This window comes from Pochonia chlamydosporia, chromosome 7, assembly GCF_001653235.2.
Source record: "Pochonia chlamydosporia 170 chromosome 7, whole genome shotgun sequence".
Classification (NCBI taxonomy): Eukaryota; Fungi; Ascomycota; class Sordariomycetes; order Hypocreales; family Clavicipitaceae; genus Pochonia; species Pochonia chlamydosporia.
The window spans coordinates 2,402,606-2,420,472 of record NC_035796.1 but is presented as its reverse complement, the minus strand read 5'-3'; the positions used below and the strand labels follow the sequence as shown (position 1 = coordinate 2,420,472).

The window sequence follows — 17,867 nt, the reverse complement described above, 5'->3', positions numbered from 1 at the left end:
AAGTTCGACAAAAACAAGTTTCCGCCGAAATTCGCCCAATTACCGAAGATGCGATGAAGAGAAGTACGCCGAATTGGGGCATATGAATAGTTTTCACAGAACCGGCAGCTTTCGGATGCCTTCACAGAAACCAAGGGGGCTTCAACCAGTTTACGAAGCCAACGCCGGTACTAAATACCTATCAGCCGGAGCATTACATCGGCACTCCGATAACGAAGAAGCTTGTCAACAAAGCGTAGCAACATGTGGCTCAACAGGGTCAACCCGTCACGCCTCCCCTGCTACTACATCGACAGATGACGATCTGTTGGGCTTGCCATTTGCTGAGTGTCTCGATGCAGAAGATCTCCAACATCTCCAAGCATTCTTAGAAGAACTGCGCGGACCGAAACACCTGCAGAAGCGAGACTTGTCTCCTCAACTAGACACCGACATATTTGGAAACGCTTCCACTCATCAGTATTCCCCAGAAGATGCAATATACAACACAGCACACCACGAACACACCAATACCAACCCACCTCAAATCTCAAACTCAACAGCCAGCAACACCGCACAACCGCCCTCATCACCCAGCTCACCTTTCCCCATTCCAACCACAAACAAACATCTGATCCGTTCACCGTCGCCCGGACGAACGCCCCTATCGGCCGACGCCATAAATAGCATGCCTCAACACACACCGCGACCGGCCTCACCGGTCAACCCCAAACCCGAGGTTCTATACCGTCAACCCCAGCTCTTCATCGGCAGACTAGCCTCCTCCGAGGTACAACATCCGCCGATGGATGTAGCGCAATTCCCTACAGACCGTATACGAAAAAGATTCAGAAATCGCCCCGATATCCGCGCATTACCAAACTACGACGAAGACCCCATTGAGTGATTTCTCGCAGTCGTTGCAGGGATATCACCAACATACAAGTGGAATCACAACGTCATTTTCAATCGGAGCGGTCCCCGTCCCACATGATCTATTGTATCATAGCTTCTGCATAATAGATGTTCATGTCCAAGCTCTCGTGTCATAATGCAGGCAAGCGCTCCATGAGCACAGCCTCGCCAACGTCACTAGTAATGCGCCCCACAACACCGCCACCCCAAGCTTCTAGAAGACTTCCCTTGCCCTTTCGCTTGCTTTCCAGTCGCTCGGTTTGTGATCCACAGCTCTAGCATCGGTGGTGGCAGTGTTATCCAACATTCCCATGCCATGAAGACCCTGGATCTGTGATGCCAGCCCCGCGATAAATTGTCAATTGCTTTTCGGTAAGTGTAAAAAGCTGCCTAGAGGGGTGCCTAGCCTCGGCAATGTTTGTGGTGGTTTATGTGTCTTGGTTGCACACCATTACACATGTCAGATGGCCTGTCTCGGTTGTTGGTGCGATGTGAGATGCGATGCGTGTCTTGATCGGACATGACTTGGGGCTACTGGTGGCGGAAGACGGGGTACGGGGTACGGGGTTCTACATGATGCACTTGCGTTTGACGAAAGAGTGTACGTAGGAAGAGACGATTTTTGTATGTACGTCATGTTCATTGATTTCGTAGATGCTCTCATCTCGTTTCTATCTGTTCATCATGGCGGAGCCCCAGGCTGCCTCGTAACGTATATACATTGGTATCTATTTTGTTTGGGGGGAGAGGGCAGTGACGCATAACTGGCCAGCAGTTCCCATGGTCACGCTGAAAGTTGCCAGCAAGGCGGACAGGCAGCCTCGCCGGGCTGCAACCCAAGGCAGCTATTAGTGACAAAAAAGGGTGCGACAAGAGAACATTAAAGTCGAGAATTAGATGAGACGGGAAATTATCAGCTGCGGCGACGGGCTTCCTTGCGCTTCGGTTGACATGTAGTCTTGCAGTTGGGACACTCGTAGCCGTTTTGGTCAATGTAGATTCTCTTGAGGCATTTGGAGCATCGCCACCATGTTGATGAGACTCGCCGGTCTTCGAGCCACTCTTCGTTGACGGAGCCGCCGCGCTTCTCGATGTCCTCCTTGTGGAACTCACGGAGGTGGTCGCGGAAGTGATCTAATCTGTGGAAGGGATCCCTACGCCGAGAGCACCGTGGGTAGTCACAGTTAAACGAGACTTTTTGCGCATCAGAGGCATGTCGATGCTTGTAGTGGCGATCTAGGTCTGCTCTGCGCTTGAAAGGCTTGGCGTTGCAACCTGGATATAAGCAGCAGACGGGATAGTCGCGACCATTTTGTGACCTAATAAGTTAGCAACCGACACAAGGGCACCATGATTCGGGGACAAAAACTTACGATGACTTTGTCCGTCTGTCTTCAGACGATGTCCGTGGAGAAGGGGTGTCTCTGTCAACGTCCAGGTTGGGAGACGGATAATATAATGCCGTTGCAGCCGACGAAGGACTTAATTGATGGTGTTTCGGACTGGGAAAGCTGCCCGTCGACGATGGGCTCTGGAAGTTAGGATGTAATCCGTTGGGCATCGGCGAAGCAGGCATAGGAGAATCGTAGACGCTTCCACTCTCGGAGTGACACGTATGTGATGACGAATCTGCTTGGTCGTAGGGTTGTGTCGACCGAGATGATACCTCGCTCAGTGGGATACGGGGAGAATTCGTCTCGTAGTATTGCCCAAATGAATACTCCATATTTTGTATGTTAAGCCCCTGAGCTGTATCCATCTCGAACCACCTGGGAGACGATCCGTCGACCTTGTTGGACGCAAGGATCGGTTGGTGGTGTCTTTTGTTTTGTGTGAAGAAGATGTACTCAGTCATGGACGGAGTATGTGGATGGGTGGATGTGGTTATTAGAGTAGAACAAGAGTCGTCGAAACAAACTTGTTTCGAGAGATTGACTTGTATTTATGTACAACAAGTCACCTTTTCGTTACAAAACGGGACAGGGGAAGGATTTCAAAGTTCCCCGGGTGCAAGATGTCACTTTAAATCTGCGCTTTGGTCAAAAAGGGGAGGAAGTTTCTTAGGGCTGACCAACGACAAGCGATTAAAGTAATAAAGGATGGGATGGGCTTAAGTAAACAACGATTCTGCGAGGGTACAAGAGCCAAAGAAACAAAAGCGTCAAGCAAGCAAGGGCTTTCTAGAATGTGGAACCCTGCTCAGGGGATGTCTATGTACGTATGATGCAGACGGGTAGGGTAGGGGGGGCATTTAAGGCTGTGACCCGGCCGAGTGGGAAACAGGGTCAAAGAGGCCAACAGGCCATGTCGATGCAGAGAGAGACGAGATGCCAAAATGATGTGAGCAGTATGGATCCGGCTTATGGGTTCCAGAGTGAGTCAAATGCTATTAGCGTTGTGATGCAATGCCACGGTACAAGAAGCACAAAGCACTGAGCGAAAGCAAAAAGGCGGGAACAGCTCCCTCTGGCAGACTTCTAGGCTGCCGTCTTCAGAGCTACCTAGGTAGATAGGGCAGGACAGGGTGGCTGCGTGGCCCCATCCCAAGATGATTGAAATGCAAATGCAGCCAAGGACCCTTTTTGAGAGTGAGGCTAAGCAAGCCTACTGGTCAAGACGAGACAGCAAAGATACATCATGGCTCTCGATTGGGAAACGTCCAAGGGAAACATGGCTGCAGCTCCGAGACGAGAGAGCATGGGCCAGCGGGCCAATAGCCGGCCGGGACCAACGGTGTTAGCCTTACGGGTCATCTTAGGGCTGACGAACCGAAGGCCGTCCAGGACCGAGATATGGGGAGTGTTTGACAGCCGCTTTTCCGACGGGGTGAAACCATTGGCAGGAGTTGCATCGTTGAAAAAGAGTCGGAAATGAACCGCGGGGATCCCGTCAGACCAAGGGAACGCAAACACGAGTTTCCCGCTTCGCTTCAGGGAACACCATGTTGTATGTATGGAGTACATGTAGCCAGCCCAATGGGTTGTATGTCATGTCCGGGATGGGCAAAGGCATCAGGAAGGGCGGATTTGGGCGGCAAGGTGTCTGGTCCGTCTGGTGTACACGACAAGTATAAACCGTAGTGTATACCCAAAAGTTCGGCGGAAGCAACTAACATCCGGTACAAAGGCGGAGTATCCGGGCTGGAGAGCTGATCAGTTGAACTTGGAGGGGACAAGGGCCAAAAACCCCACCAGATCGATAGCAAGAAAAGTTGCGTGAGAGCATAACTCGTGGAGCCGGGGTGTCAGCAACTTGTCAAAAGCTGTATAGACGGGGACGAAAAGGCGGACGCAGCCATGATTGAGTTTGTCCAGGGTTGTAGTCTTGGAGGTGACCTAGTGAGGTACCCGCATATCGAGTGAGATCCTCTTGAATACAGCAATACGTTGACGTGTACCTGACGGCATGGCAACTCAAAATTTCTCTGGACGTTGCACATGATTGCTTTCCTGTTTTGCTGTCGTGAGTGAATTATCATAGCTAAAACCTGAAAACGCCGTGAAACTATTAGTTGAAGCCAGCTTTTGCTCAGCTCCAGACAATTCTGCCACTTCAGAGTTGTGGACCACTCTATGCAGGTCATACCCACGAAGAATAATGGCGTAGCCAGCTCCAGCTCTTGCAGATTTCAACACTGTTGCCTGTGTTACGCCAGGGTTAGCTGCCAACGTGCAGTTCAGTTCAGTACGTACCGAGAATCACTGTACGAGCGAGCGCGAGATCGCCCTGCAAAAGGTCGTCGTCAATTCCGCAGTAACTAGTCGAACGAGGTGGACGAGTGAATGCATACCAGCACAGCCACGGCTACGAACGACGTCGGCGACTAGAGACCCAAAAGGTATGGGACGGTGCGGCGCGTGTTCGTAGTCCAAGCCATGCCGTGGGGTCCGTTTTGGGTCGACCGTCCACATTCTCCCCTCCAGAACGGCGATTAGTTTGCAATGGGGACCAGACGCAATAGTGCTCTATCAAAGTAGCGGACGCGGCCTTCAGTCGGTGTGCTTGTGTTGTGTGCTGTGCATGGTCAGCCGCAGTTGAGGATAGGGAAACCTGGTGGCATGAGCAAGGGCTCAAGCATGGGGAGGGGGGTCAAAGGGGCCCAAACCCGCATATCCTGAGCACATCCTGACCAGACTTCTGTGAGCCTGACGAGATGCCTGGCCAATACCATTGCCAATTGACCAGCGCCATCGGTGCGGCCGTCACTGGCTCGCCCCAGACGGTCGCAGAGCCGCAGATTTGGGTCTTGTCGGCGTCACCCGGTGGGTGTGGTTTCGATGAGCACATGGGCCGTTTGTTTCGGAGACTTTTTGCTGTAAATCATGATGATGTTTGCAAAGTTCCCTTGCACTTTCATCGCCCACGATGCCTAGGTATCTCGAGTTTGCCGATGAGGTGCTTCAGTGGACAGGAGGAAGGAGCTTTCGCACAATTGATTGGCAGTTGCCAAGCTCCGAAGTCAGCACACGCTGACGGCAGCAAAATTCTCTTGTCAGATTGGATGGAGTCAATTGCAGGCCTCTTTCCCGATGTTGTCAACTGCTCCCAGCCTTCACCACTTCACACACACACTTTCATCTTCAACCTACCCTGCAGAAGAATCTTGATACCGAGGCATTCGCAAATCAACTATCTTACGCCACAAAAAAGCTTGGCCATGTGAACAAGGCGACTAGGGCAAATATTGCAATGTTTTGCCAAATTTACTATTCTTGTTTCAAGCTATTGATGGCCGTGCTTCGTTGTTGCCGGTCACATTGCCGTGGCGCCTAACTCGATGCTTATCTTGATTCAGGCTGAACTTTTACCAAGAAATGCTGTATCCGTATCCGTCAGCTTACTTTCTTGAGGCCTCCTTACCTTTTGCTACTGACCAGTTGATTCCATGGGACTTCTGAACGATTAGCATAGCATGTGATTTCGGTCCGATAACCCGTACAAAGGATGACAACTGAGTTCCTGTTATGTAACTTGCCGAACCACTCAACTTCACACCACGAAACAGTTCACAATCGAGTGCGCAGTAAAATCGGATTGACCCAAATCGAGTTTGGCCCTTCAATTGATCGAAATATAGCAGATACTATTCCCTAACCCAGTGTAGTTTACCACTACTGCAATTGTCTCTAGAACACCGAGCCGAGAGAAACCGGGATCAAACACTATAATCAAGATACAAGCGGCAATTGTGACGCGACTGTGCGCTGCCGGGATTACACCTCGTCCTCGAGGAATTTGTAAGCAAACTTGAAGTCTGCCTTTCTGCGGTTCATCCTATATCAATGTTAGTAAGGGCTGGTGCATCTGATGAGGATATCATAACACGTACCATGTGCTTTCATAGTCAAAGAAGCGATAAGTTCCTTGCTCAAACTCTTCAGTGATATTCTTGGGCTCTTCGTGTCGCTGGAACCACGTCTGGTATTGTTTGTGGAATCGCCAGCTCTGATCCTTGAGTGCCTTGGCAGCCAGATACTGCTGCGCGGTTCCTTGCTTATAGTAAAACACGTAAAACAGTGTGTCCGGATCTATTCTTCCATACAGACGAGGATCGTCAAAGATTGATAACGGTTCTCGAGGAAAGCCGGATCCTGTCTGAGGAACAGGCATATCAGGTCGGTAGTTACGAGGAACGTCGGCATCTAGCACATCTGGCAACGCCGCTTGGCTGGCAGTCATCAATCTCAACGTAGATTGAGCCGATGGGTGCAGTGGCCGTTTTCGCGATGCCTCGTACGAGTCGACAAGATCTTGCAATGAGGAGGGCAGATGATAGATGGACTCCTCCTCTGGTTCCTCGACGATCGGCTTGATACCATTGGTGGCACCATTCGTTTGAGCTGTCATTGAATCTACGGTTAACAATTGCGAGTAGAATTTGGACAATTTGACATTCAATCTCACCTGTTGAGCTTTCTGAAGGTTCCAGGCCAGCAGGCTGTTTCCCAGTGGCCTTCTTCTTGGATGCTCGTGTGGTAATGGGGATTTCCGGCTCGGCAGGTGGTGCTGGAGCCCTCGATTCCAAGCTTGTTGTTGGCTGGGCTGGAGCAATAGCCGGGGAGTTTGTTGCGCTGGACCTTGACTGAACTGGTGGCAGAGGTGATATTCCCACGCTTGACCCTGGCGGCGGTGGTAAGGGTGCAATGCCAACATTGCCCCTATCGCTTGCAGCAGCGGCCGCGGCAGCAGATGCATATTTGAGGCCCTCGCCTGCTGGTCTTGACGGCGCAGCAGCCGGCTTCATTGACGAGCTTCCTACACTACCATTGCTTGCCGAAGCTAACGGAGTGTGTAGCGTAGCAAGCGCTGGCAATGGGGATTTGGTTTGAGAAGAGGCTTTCCGTCCTACGGTATCGACGTCCTTTTGTACTTTCCTCAAAGATTTTGACGGTTGTTCGGGTTCGGGGGTAATGTCGTCTTGTATCGATTGCGTATCTTGAGACGAGCCCTTCTCGTTGTCCTGGGCCATGCCATAGGTTCCTTCCTCATCCTCCAGATCCAGCTCGTCGTAGATACCCTCGTCTTCCATGAAGTCATCGTTCATATTATCAGAGACATAGTACCGGATGTTCTCCTCCATCTCGTTGACTTGCTCCGTATCGACAGCACCGTTCTCCAGGGATCTTCGGATGAGCTCCAGCTTCCCTTGGTGCCATTTATGCCGTTCTATTACTCGATCGATCTCGGCCATGCGTTCCGCCTTGGCAGCCTGACTCTTGCCCTTCTTCATCGTAGCTTGTATCGACTCGCTTTCAGCTTCTAGTGACTCGATTTGTTGTTCCAGATCGTCAACCATGCTACTCAAGAATTCACCAGCCTCCACCTTTGCTTGCTCTTTGGGATCCAGTTTGGCTGCCGCTGATAAGCCTTCTTTCGAGTATGCCTTCGTCTTCATGGCTTTTTCGACCGCTTTGAATTTTTCCATTTGCTACACAAAGACGTTTGAGATTAGCCACCATCGCCTGCAGGGGTCCCGTTTGCACTCAGCACTGTTTGGTGCAGTTGGGCACTCACGGTCTCGATGAGCTTCCGGTGCTCTAATAAAGGAGCTTTGTCCTTGATATCGTTGCTCGCTGCCCATGTTTTGATCTGGTCTCGCAAACGCTGCAGCTTCTTGATCTCTCGCTTGAGGTTGTCTTCAAGCTTCTCCTTTTGTGCAGGATTACTTGACTGCTCAATCTTGTCGTAGATGGCTTCAAACTCGGCCACGCCCTCGGCCACCTTCTTGAAGCACTTGTCGACTTCTTGTTGTAGTTTTCGTGCCGCCATTGTTTCAACAGAGAGGAGCTTCTGAGCCCCAAGCCCCGTGCACTTTGCGCGATCGTGACGATTTTCGGGATCGAGATTAGTTCGAGCGTCACGCAGTGTTCGCCCCCCGTCGCAGAGGAAAAGAGGTTAGCCACGTGGATCTTTTCGGTTGCGCACGTCGCGTAGGTGAGTTAAGCGCCTCGAGGGTGCTGGTTACGGGTTGTTAACGTCGTTGCTGGTGTTGCCTGCCGATGCACACGTTGGTGATGTGGTTGCTGGGCCTGGCGAGATGTGGTCGGAGGTTGATCTCAATCGACGTGACAGATGGGAAGTGGAAGGAAAAGTCACTGCGTTGTGGCTGACTAGCAGCAATTTGTATCTCGACTATCACAGCTGATAGCGGCTGCGAAGTGCGGTGACTGTTGATGGCCAGCCTTTATGCATTTAAAATGCAAAATATTGTCAATTGCATGAAAAATAATTCATTTTCTAATTTTATCTCAATTATGATTCATCTTTTGCATAATGTGTCAAAATAATGACCAATATTATGCCGGTGTGCTATCTAAGAGTACTCCACCGGTTGTGTTTGTGCTAGAGAACTACACGAATCAGATCTCACATGACATTCGATTGCAACACAATCAGCCAAACCAGCCAATACATCGACTCATGGCAATGGCTGTATCCAAGCCATCAAGGCACTAGACGCAAGAAATATACCATATGCACCCTGTGGCTTGCTTGCTTCAATTCTTACCCATATTGGCATCATAGTGGCTGCGTCGTGTTTGCTGCTTTGGCCCATTTTGCACCAATTTTTGTTGTTCCAATTTCCCCTTTCCCCGATCACATTGCTTTGATTCGATTCACAGCGCTCTCGAAGCTCAGTTTGCATCCTAGATATCATGAAAGGTACAGCTCAAATTCCATGCAGGAATGCGCCACCCGTTTTCCCTCTGCCGACACAAGGGGTTTCTGACCTGATTTTTTTGGTATAGCAATAATTCAACGAGTCCTGTCCGCCTCAGTGACGGTAGACAAGGAAGTCATTTCTTCGATTGGGCGTGGAGTGCTTGTTTTCGCGGCGGTGGCGCCAGGTGACTCGGAAAAGGAAGCCCAGCAGATTGCCAACAAGGTCGTCAAGATGAAACTTTGGGACGATGAAAATGGAGGAAGAGTAAGCGGTGCAATTCCTGTTCGGGGTATCCGCGTCTCGATTTACACGATGCTAATTCAAGCAACAGTGGAAAAAGAGTGTTACAGACATCAACGGTGAAGTGCTATGCGGTAGGTAAAAATCTTGCGGCACATGGAGTCGATATTGACCATATTGTTCAGTCTCACAATTCACACTCCTTGCGCGCACGAAAAAGGGGACCAAGCCCGACTTTCACGGCGCAGCAGCACCAGAAGATGCACAGCGGCTGTACCACTACTTTGTGGACCAGGTGAAGGCTGGATATGACGCGGACAAGGTCAAGGATGGCAAGTTCCAGGCCATGATGGAGGTGGCATTGGTGAATGACGGACCGGTATGTGTTTCCTGCAGTTGTTTGTCTGTTTGCTGCTGTTTATGGATGATGCTGACACGTGGATAGGTTACGCTTGAGTTACAAGCGGGGAATCAAAATAATGACAAGTCTGATTGAGGGGGGAAATCATGGCTTAACGATAGAGATCCTAAAATGGTTATTGTTATAAATAGAATTGGAAGGGATAATTGCGGCTGTCCGGTTTGTGAGGTAAGGAATCAGGACAGACAAGGGCAGAGTAGCATTGCATAGAACACATTGGCAAGCGGCGCAAAGAGGAGGATAGACTTGGAATGTTGAAACACAATTGCTGGTTACATTGGGCTGTGTTGCCAATCTTGGGTATGGCTATTTCTAGGCTTATGGCGGTGGCATTGCATTGAATTCCCTCGGGACGTTTTGCCTGGCGCATATCTTCATGAGGAGTTGATGGCAAGTGAAGCACGAGTATCAAAAACAGACGCAATAACAATTGGCATTTGCATTAATTTGTGCAATTGAAGGAGCCTGGTTGAAAATGTCCTTTCGCACCTTCACAATGTGATTCCAATGTATGTGATTTCAATGTGTCCAACCGAACAAGATGACAGATGCTGCATGTGCGCACTCGACGCGGCCGCAAACAATGAAGTCGAGACTCTGGTCACATTCGTTGTTGCTCCAGTAAACTAGAAACTTCCACAGCTCAACCTGCAACCCCACCATTGATTGGCCTTTGACCTTGGCCATCAGCCATATCGCTCACTCACTCTCTCACTCCCGACCGGCAGACAAACCACTTGATCGACACCAGGCAACGAACCAGACCACATGCACACATAATCTCAGCGACGAGAAAACATCTCTATTTACGCCTTCAAACGCCGCACTCGTCCCCTTCGGTCCAACGCCATATCAGATCCCTGGCTTTCACCTCTCACACATCACCAACCATTCCTGTAGGTCACCTCATTTGACCCCTCGACGTCGTTGCACAACTTCACGCACCCCAATCCAACCATTCCAAACCCTCACCCAGCCGACTTTGACTTCACCCTCACCCTCACCATCACCAACCCGTCCGCAAATCTCTACACAGCCCGCGCCAACGTCGCCTCTTCTCTCGTCACGCTCTGCAACCACCCGTCCTGTTGTCTCTTTCCCCTGCATTCTATTTTTGAACGCGCAGACACCTCATCATCTCTCATCCACAGTCAACGGGCAATGACATCTCAATCAGAAGCCTGAGCCCAAACAACTGAGATAACTACCCCGCATATCCCCGATCCAGACAACAATACACGTTGATCATGTCCGTTTGACCAAATGCTCAAGTGCTGACCTTTTGCTTGCCAGCTGAATTCGGTGCCTTGGTTCCTTTGCCGTAGAAGCCCTCATTTCTTTTCTCTTGTGAAAGGCACTAGATTGAAGCTTGAGATCTTGCGTGCCCGAGTTCAAACATACCACACCTGTACGGAGTACCGTTGAGACAGTTCACCACACACCACGCAGAACCACACACACTCAACATGGCAACTGAAACCTCGACCCGGCCTCGCGTCTTTTTTGACATTTCCATTGGCGGCAAGGCAGCCGGCCGCATCACAATGGAACTCTACTCCGACCTGGTGCCTAAGACGGTTGAAAACTTTCGCTGTCTCTGCACGGGCGAGAAGGGCAACGGCAAGTCAGGCAAGCCGTTGCATTACAAGGGTTCCATCTTCCACCGGGTGATTAAGCAGTTTATGATTCAGGTGAGTACAATATGACTGTCACGTCACCATCTGAAAACTTGAATCAACCTCTTCTAACACCGTCAGGGTGGTGACTTTACTGCTGGCGATGGCACCGGCGGCGAGTCCATCTACGGCAACAAATTCGAGGACGAGGCGTTTCCCTTGAAGCATGAGAAGCCATTCCTCTTGTCCATGGCCAATGCCGGTCCTAGTACGTATTAACCTTATCATCCTCCAACGATCCCATCCTACATCATCCCAAGTCTCGCACCGCTAACCAGTTCACCCAGACACCAACGGCTCCCAATTCTTCATCACCACAGTCCCCACCCCTCACCTAGACGGCAAGCACGTCGTATTTGGCGAAGTCCTCAACGGCAAATCCATCGTCCGCCAAATCGAGAACCTCAAGACCGAGTCCGGCGACAAACCCATCAAGGAAGCCCTCATCGCCAACTGCGGCCAGCTCACCGGCGACGAGGCCCTCCAAGCCAACGTCACCCAACCCGACGCCATGGGCGACCCCCACGAAGACTACCCCGAGGACTGCAAAGGCGAGCTCGACGCCCAGACCATTCTCAAAATCGCCTCTGACTGCAAAGACTACGGCAACAAGGCCTTCAAGGCCGGCAACATCGTCGTCGGCGTGGAAAAGTACGAAAAGGGCCTCCGCTACCTCAACGAGGACCCGGACCTAGACAACGAACCCGCCTCCACCAAGCAGAGCCTCGATGCCCTCCGCTTCTCTCTCAACAACAACTCCGCCCTGCTGAGCGTCAAGCTCGAGGCCTGGGACGATGCCATCCGCCACGCTACCTCTGCGCTCAACGTGTCCGGTGCGTCGGACGCGGATCGCGCAAAGGCCTTTTACCGTCGTGGCGTCGCCAACGTGCGTGCCAAGGATGAGGAGGCTGCGCTCAAGGATCTCGAGGAGGCGAGCAAGTTGGCTCCCAATGATGCCATGGTTACCAAGGAACTGGCCTCGGTCAAGGCCAAGGCTACTGCGCGGGCGGCCAAGGAAAAGGCTGCGTTTAAGAAGTTCTTTTCTTGACCGGGCTGATGACGATGATGATGACGACGAAGATGTATAGAATTGTGTAAATGATATGGAGACTGATACATAAAGAGTAAAATAGGAATTGAGGTCGAGACTTGGTCAATACCTTTTTCCATGCGTGATTCATGTTTAAGGCTAGCCCATGCTGTTCATGTTTAGCATTCCATTTCAGACACATGCCTACGAGTTACCTCACCTCACATGCCACATCATTTGCACACAGACAACAGAAGTTCAGCAAGATTCAGCTCCAAAGTAACAGTTTGTCGAATCATATATTCCCATATATACCCAGGTATATATATACCACTCAACTGCCTTTTCACTACTTTTCCACCCCCTACAAACCAACGCTAGCCACCTGTCCAAAATGCATGCCTAAGCAATGCCGACTCGACACTGTTAAATAAATAGGAAATATGAAATAAAATAACAAAATAGACTTTGATTTAGTCATGACCATGACTGAAAAATAGCAACGGGTCATCTGGACCCCTTTGCATCCGGACTTTCTGCCCGGCCTCCTATTCTCATGATGCCATTCAATATAGTCCTCCCCACTTTGCCGTTCTTGCTGCTCTTGGTTGTTCCCGTAGACCCCATGCCACTGACCTGGCGAAGTCCGCTGGCCTTTCTGCTCTCGAGGCCGTCTCTGCCGCGTCGCCACTCCTTGCTTCTTCGTCGAGGATTGACTTCATCTCCACCGTCGCTGCCTGAGCTACCGGGTGGCCGGTCGTCGCTTGATGCGGACGGCAGTGAGTAAGGGATGCTAAGGGATTCGATGAGCGTGGCTTGTTCGAGGGACTCGGCTAGTTGTTCGGCTACCCCGCGAGACGCTGCATTTGCGGCACGCGTGCGTTGGACCTGGGCTAGGCAGGCATCAGCTCGTTTTTGCAAGCCGCTGCATAAGTCGTTGAAGATGAGGAGCTCGCCATCTACTTGGCCCTTTTTAACATCGTCGGGTCGTGAGTCTACCCATAGGCGAACTAAGCTGGCAAAGCTGCGCGCATGGTCGATAAGGTACGGCAAGCTAGGAAACCCTTCCTTGGCAGTAGGACCCAGGCGGCCCAGCATAGTAATCGGTGTACTATAGGCAGGAGGGACGCTCTTTACTCCGCCGCGTTCAGCGGGGATCCCACATACTTGGTCAATGTAGTCTCGGAATATGGGCCGTTGAGAAGTCAGGAATCTGTTCATGGGCTCCATCCATTCCTCACGTTTGCCAAAGGTCGACATGTTGGACATCTTCTGCAGTACCTTGGCAATCAAGGTCAATGTTCGCTGAGCCCGAGGGCGCGGATGGTCACGCAGCAAGCCAAAGAGCTTCGGCGACAAGATGGCTGGGCAAATGAAGCGAAGGAACAAGAAGCCAGACACCGCAGTGTACGCAACCGTTCGGAGGAAATCACCGTATCGGTCTTCCGCCACAGCCCGGATATACTTCAAGATGTGTCGAAGCTCGCCCGGCAGAGAATGCGCTGATTCTGCAATGCAGTGCCACACCTCTGTGGTATACTGAATCAGTCGATTCCACCTCTGGTCAATGTCCGCGCCGGTGCAATGAGGCAATCTACTAGTATCAACCTCACAGTCGGGATTCAGCTCATTGATTTCAGCAATCTTGACCTGCAGCACCTCTTCCAGATACTCCATGCCCAGTCGACGCATGTGAAACTCCAAGGATTGTGTTAGCAAGGTGTTGCCCCGGAATAGGAGATTGGCTTCGCCGGCAAGTGACTTGCTCATATCTCTCACGAGCAGTTCGCGATCGCTAGCAGACTCGATCGACTCGTTTGACTTTAAGCGGCTGCTGAACCGGAACTTCTTGATAGACGTTGCGTTTCCGATGCCATCGATTTCGTCTTCAACAAGTGCCATCAGCCACTCAGCCGCGTTCCCAGATGCTTGGAATATATTGAGGAAAATCTCTGATAAGCGACGCAATTGACCAGGCAGAGATGCTGATATCATGGTTGTCAGACCCGAAGGAAACCGATGCAAGAGCTCGGACAGCTGCTCATACTGTGCGGCCAGTAGGGCTATCTGCTCTGCATGTGAGATTTTGATCAACATGGAACCTATCGGCTGTTGCTTGTCATCCATGATTTGCAGCCAGTCCTCGTGGTCCTTGCCACGCTGAAGCTTATCCAAGGCGATGTGCACTGTACCATACAACACTTCTTGGCTGGTACCAAGGCGTCCTGCTCCAGTTGCCCCTGATACTCCATCCGGGCCACAATCCGTCCGTTTCAAGACAACGGATACCTCTTGCACGGTGTGCGGCAGATCGACAAACTCGCAGTCTTCCCTCCAGTATGGGTTCTTCGTTGCCAGCTTCGTCGTAGTCCTTGCTCTGACTTCGCCGTCCAAAATGACTTCGGCAACATAATTACCAATCAAAGGATCTTGTCCGACTCTCAAAGGCCTCTCATGCGCCTGTGTCTCCAGGCTCGTGGGCCGTGCCTTAACTTTTGCTTCCGTTACTCGTACACCAATGGTTTTCTCTATTCGGAACGTTTCCTCGCTAGTCTTTTCCTCTTCCAGATCAGCCACTTCCTGTATAGACTCTTGATCGTTGGCATCCAGTTTGTACAACTCTGGTACAGCGAAGGCCCGAAGCAGCACGAACCACACTTCGAACTGAACACGACTATCCAAAGCCAAATAGATTGGACGAAATATGGATAAGTGTGTTGCTGTGCTGGCATATATGGGGAAAATAGCAAGACAAAATTCCTCGTCTAGTACCGTGTGGTCCAATTGCTGGATTGCACATCTCGATAACTGTGACAGTTGTATAGCGCACAGTGAGGAAATCTCATTCTCTATCAGCAATTTCAATTCACCATTGTCCTGGAGAATGCTAGATATTCTTCTCCAAGAGGCACCGGGCGACAAAGTATCTCTGGTGGACGATCGCTGCACGAGATCATTCGCGGAACTCGTCGGGCCCTTATCCCACATCAAGATGGTCCCGACCTTGATGATGGTGGCAGCTTTAGACCCATCCGCAGCCGTTGCTGCTTTGGTTATCGGTGGCCCAACAATACCAGAAGGACTGCTGTTCCCAGCTCCATTCTGCACCTTCAGAGCTGGTGATCTTGTTTGCTGCCAACATAAGAATGCAGCAAGCCACAAGTTCCACTCTTCCGGAACCACAGGTCGCAAATACATTTCAGTGGTTGGGCTAGTTGCGAGAAGCTCTAGACAATCCTTCCCATCTTCTGGATGTGTCATGGGAAGAACAATGCAGCCTCGAAGGTCGGAAATGATGGTTGTGAAAAACGGTCCTGCTTGACCCGAATTAAACATAAGGCAGGCTTTTTCGTCATCAATGTAGGCAATGCCGCTGTGCCAAACGCCCTCCTCGTCTTGTGATTGATACATGATTTCGCCTCGCATCCGGCCACCCAGTGTCTTCATCAGCATGATCAGCTTCGTTGGCTCTGGGGTATCAATAGGCAAGGGAAATGAGTCAACGGAAGGAGACGGAATGGGCACAGGCGAAGATGGCCGGGATGCCTGTCGTTTCAACAGCCGCTTGCTAGATTTCTTATCCTTTGACTTGGATGGTGTCTGTGGTGTTGACGGCTCCTGGAGCCGCGAGGCGTTTGTTGACGAGTAGCCTACAACCTCGACCGCAGGGATGGACGACCTCTGGTCGTCAAGTAGAGGTTGTGAGCCGGATGAGCTGACACTGCCGACCCTGTGTCTTTGGTCCGTGATTGCCGGCGCCCGTTGCTGCATTAGCATGGCGGCATCCAATGTCCTCGTTCGCGGTCGTACTGGCGCATTAGAATGCCTCTGCTGCTGCTGTTGAGAAAGCTGCTGCGCGCCAGCTTGCTGGGTAAGGTGGTTTGCTGCAGTTTCGGTTACGTCGTAGGAAGGGTCCTCGAAGCTGTCATTGAACACCATACCCTGGCGCCGACTGGCGCTGCCTGGAACAGCCAAAGGAGAACCATGCGGCGCATCTCGAGGCATGGGTAAGGTCGAGTTGTCAAATGCGCTGGCACCAAGTCGTCGGCCATCAGGTACATTGTCCGGAGTTACCGAGCGCAAATTACCACTTGCCTCGGGTCTGAAAGCCGCGCGTAGGGTCGACGCAGCCGCTATTGCAGCTGCAGAAGGATGCTGATCGGTACCATCACGAGACGTATCTATTGGTGGGGATGGTGGCGGGATACTGGGTTGTTTCGGACTCTGGAGCAAGCCTCGGATCTGCAATTGTTGATTCTCTCCAGAGTCGCTATCGTCGGTGGGTGGTGGTTTTTGTCTTTCCATATCTGTTGATGGCATTACTCTGCCATTGCCTGATTACAATCGACTGTTGATGCTACATTGAGGGCTCGTGGGGTTTTCGCTCTTGATTCTGACCGCCAATGTCCTGAGCGTCCTGTTCCGTAGTCTGAAATCCTCTGGAATCCCCGAAATTGCGCGTACATGTGGCTCCAGAGCTGCAGCAGCAGAACAGTGTGCAAATTATAGGACTTTGCGGTAAGCCGCGACCGCAGCAAGAAGCGCACAGGAAATGGTCTGGTACTCGGGCTGGTTGAATACTGAGATTGTGGCACCTGCTCTCGTCGGAGGATAGTTGTGCAGTTCTGTGTTCAAGTTGCAAGCGTCAGCATCGAGCAGCCATGCTATGCGACTGGGAATCAGAGACGTCCAAACAGCGTTGCAATGTCCTTGGTGCGGGACTGGTCCTTTGGCCGGAAGGGGGCAGCGAGGAGTCGTCGGTCACTTGATGAGAAGTCGACGTTTGGTCCGAGGAAGAGGAAATGCGGCTTTGGAGAAGACGGCTCGTCTGACCCCAGTTGGCCGACTTGAACTCTGGAAAGCTGCTTAGGCTATCCAAGCGTGGTGCTTTCCTCGCGGAGAGCTGGCCTCACTTTTGGGTGTCTAGATTGAAGCTCGTGCCAAGCGAAGGCACGGGCAGTTTGAGAAAGCAAGGCGAACAGAGCAGACCAGGCGCACCTTTAAGCTCAAGTGACAGCCAATTTTGCAACGAAGCCGATCAGACACTCAAATGCGTGAATAGGTAGCTGGTCGGCGTCATGCCCAGAAAAATTCCGTATGACAGGTTCGACGAGTCGGTTCCTTGCAGTGTCGTCGGTCGTGGCGGCGTCTGCAGAAGCAGCAGGATGAAGTGGTCGAATCGGTGACGGTGTTGGTGACGGTAGTTGAATGCGAACTTGGGGAGTGAGGGCTGGGAACTTGGGTGTACATGGATGAGGAGGAGAGTGCGGTGCGGAGGACAGGTACCAAGTACCAAGGTACCCAGGTACTTGTGTTAGATAGCGTAGTGCCAGGTTCGAGCGGGTACTGCAGGTCCAGAGCTGGGTCAGACGGGGATAACCTCAACTCCGTACCTTGGATGGACAAGAAGCTCCAGCAAGCTGAAGTGTCTAGACGGATCGA

At 51.4% G+C, this 17,867-nt stretch overlaps 8 protein-coding genes across 8 annotated transcripts; 5 read left to right on the top strand and 3 right to left on the bottom strand.

The window, feature by feature from the left end:
• Positions 1-115: 115 nt before the first annotated feature.
• Positions 116-886, top strand: VFPPC_09440 (hypothetical protein; the record flags this gene model as incomplete). The annotated part of the gene is made up of 1 exon (XM_018287976.1): positions 116-886. The coding sequence occupies one exon, from the start codon at positions 116-118 to the stop codon at positions 884-886; it is 771 nt and encodes a 256-aa protein (XP_018139330.1).
• A 921-nt stretch (positions 887-1,807) lies between these two features.
• On the bottom strand, positions 1,808-2,749 carry VFPPC_14603 (hypothetical protein; the record flags this gene model as incomplete). Its single annotated transcript, XM_018292371.1, has 2 exons — positions 1,808-2,213; positions 2,268-2,749. 2 exons carry the CDS (start codon positions 2,747-2,749, stop codon positions 1,808-1,810), a joined length of 888 nt encoding a protein of 295 aa, XP_018139331.1.
• A 2,535-nt stretch (positions 2,750-5,284) lies between these two features.
• On the top strand, positions 5,285-5,557 carry VFPPC_09442 (hypothetical protein; the record flags this gene model as incomplete). Its single annotated transcript, XM_018287978.1, has 1 exon — positions 5,285-5,557. The coding sequence occupies one exon, from the start codon at positions 5,285-5,287 to the stop codon at positions 5,555-5,557; it is 273 nt and encodes a 90-aa protein (XP_018139333.1).
• Positions 5,558-6,107: 550 nt separating this feature from the next.
• On the bottom strand, positions 6,108-8,163 carry VFPPC_09443 (CCR4-NOT transcription complex; the record flags this gene model as incomplete). Its single annotated transcript, XM_018287979.1, has 4 exons — positions 6,108-6,168; positions 6,224-6,734; positions 6,799-7,822; positions 7,909-8,163. The coding sequence occupies 4 exons, from the start codon at positions 8,161-8,163 to the stop codon at positions 6,108-6,110; spliced, it is 1,851 nt and encodes a 616-aa protein (XP_018139334.1).
• An 887-nt stretch (positions 8,164-9,050) lies between these two features.
• Positions 9,051-9,794, top strand: VFPPC_16533 (D-tyrosyl-tRNA(Tyr) deacylase; the record flags this gene model as incomplete). Its single annotated transcript, XM_018294286.1, has 5 exons — positions 9,051-9,057; positions 9,144-9,322; positions 9,390-9,432; positions 9,484-9,677; positions 9,744-9,794. 5 exons carry the CDS (start codon positions 9,051-9,053, stop codon positions 9,792-9,794), a joined length of 474 nt encoding a protein of 157 aa, XP_018139335.1.
• A 466-nt stretch (positions 9,795-10,260) lies between these two features.
• On the top strand, positions 10,261-10,884 carry VFPPC_18137 (hypothetical protein; the record flags this gene model as incomplete). The annotated part of the gene is made up of 2 exons (XM_022429793.1): positions 10,261-10,295; positions 10,350-10,884. 2 exons carry the CDS (start codon positions 10,261-10,263, stop codon positions 10,882-10,884), a joined length of 570 nt encoding a protein of 189 aa, XP_022285205.1.
• Positions 10,885-11,185: 301 nt separating this feature from the next.
• VFPPC_16534 (peptidyl-prolyl cis-trans isomerase) lies at positions 11,186-12,443 on the top strand (the record flags this gene model as incomplete). Its single annotated transcript, XM_018294287.1, has 3 exons — positions 11,186-11,410; positions 11,477-11,603; positions 11,683-12,443. 3 exons carry the CDS (start codon positions 11,186-11,188, stop codon positions 12,441-12,443), a joined length of 1,113 nt encoding a protein of 370 aa, XP_018139336.1.
• A 489-nt stretch (positions 12,444-12,932) lies between these two features.
• On the bottom strand, positions 12,933-16,745 carry VFPPC_09446 (GTPase activating protein (BUD2/CLA2); the record flags this gene model as incomplete). Its single annotated transcript, XM_018287980.1, has 1 exon — positions 12,933-16,745. One exon carries the CDS (start codon positions 16,743-16,745, stop codon positions 12,933-12,935), a length of 3,813 nt encoding a protein of 1,270 aa, XP_018139337.1.
• Between the last annotated feature and the right edge of the window lie 1,122 nt (positions 16,746-17,867).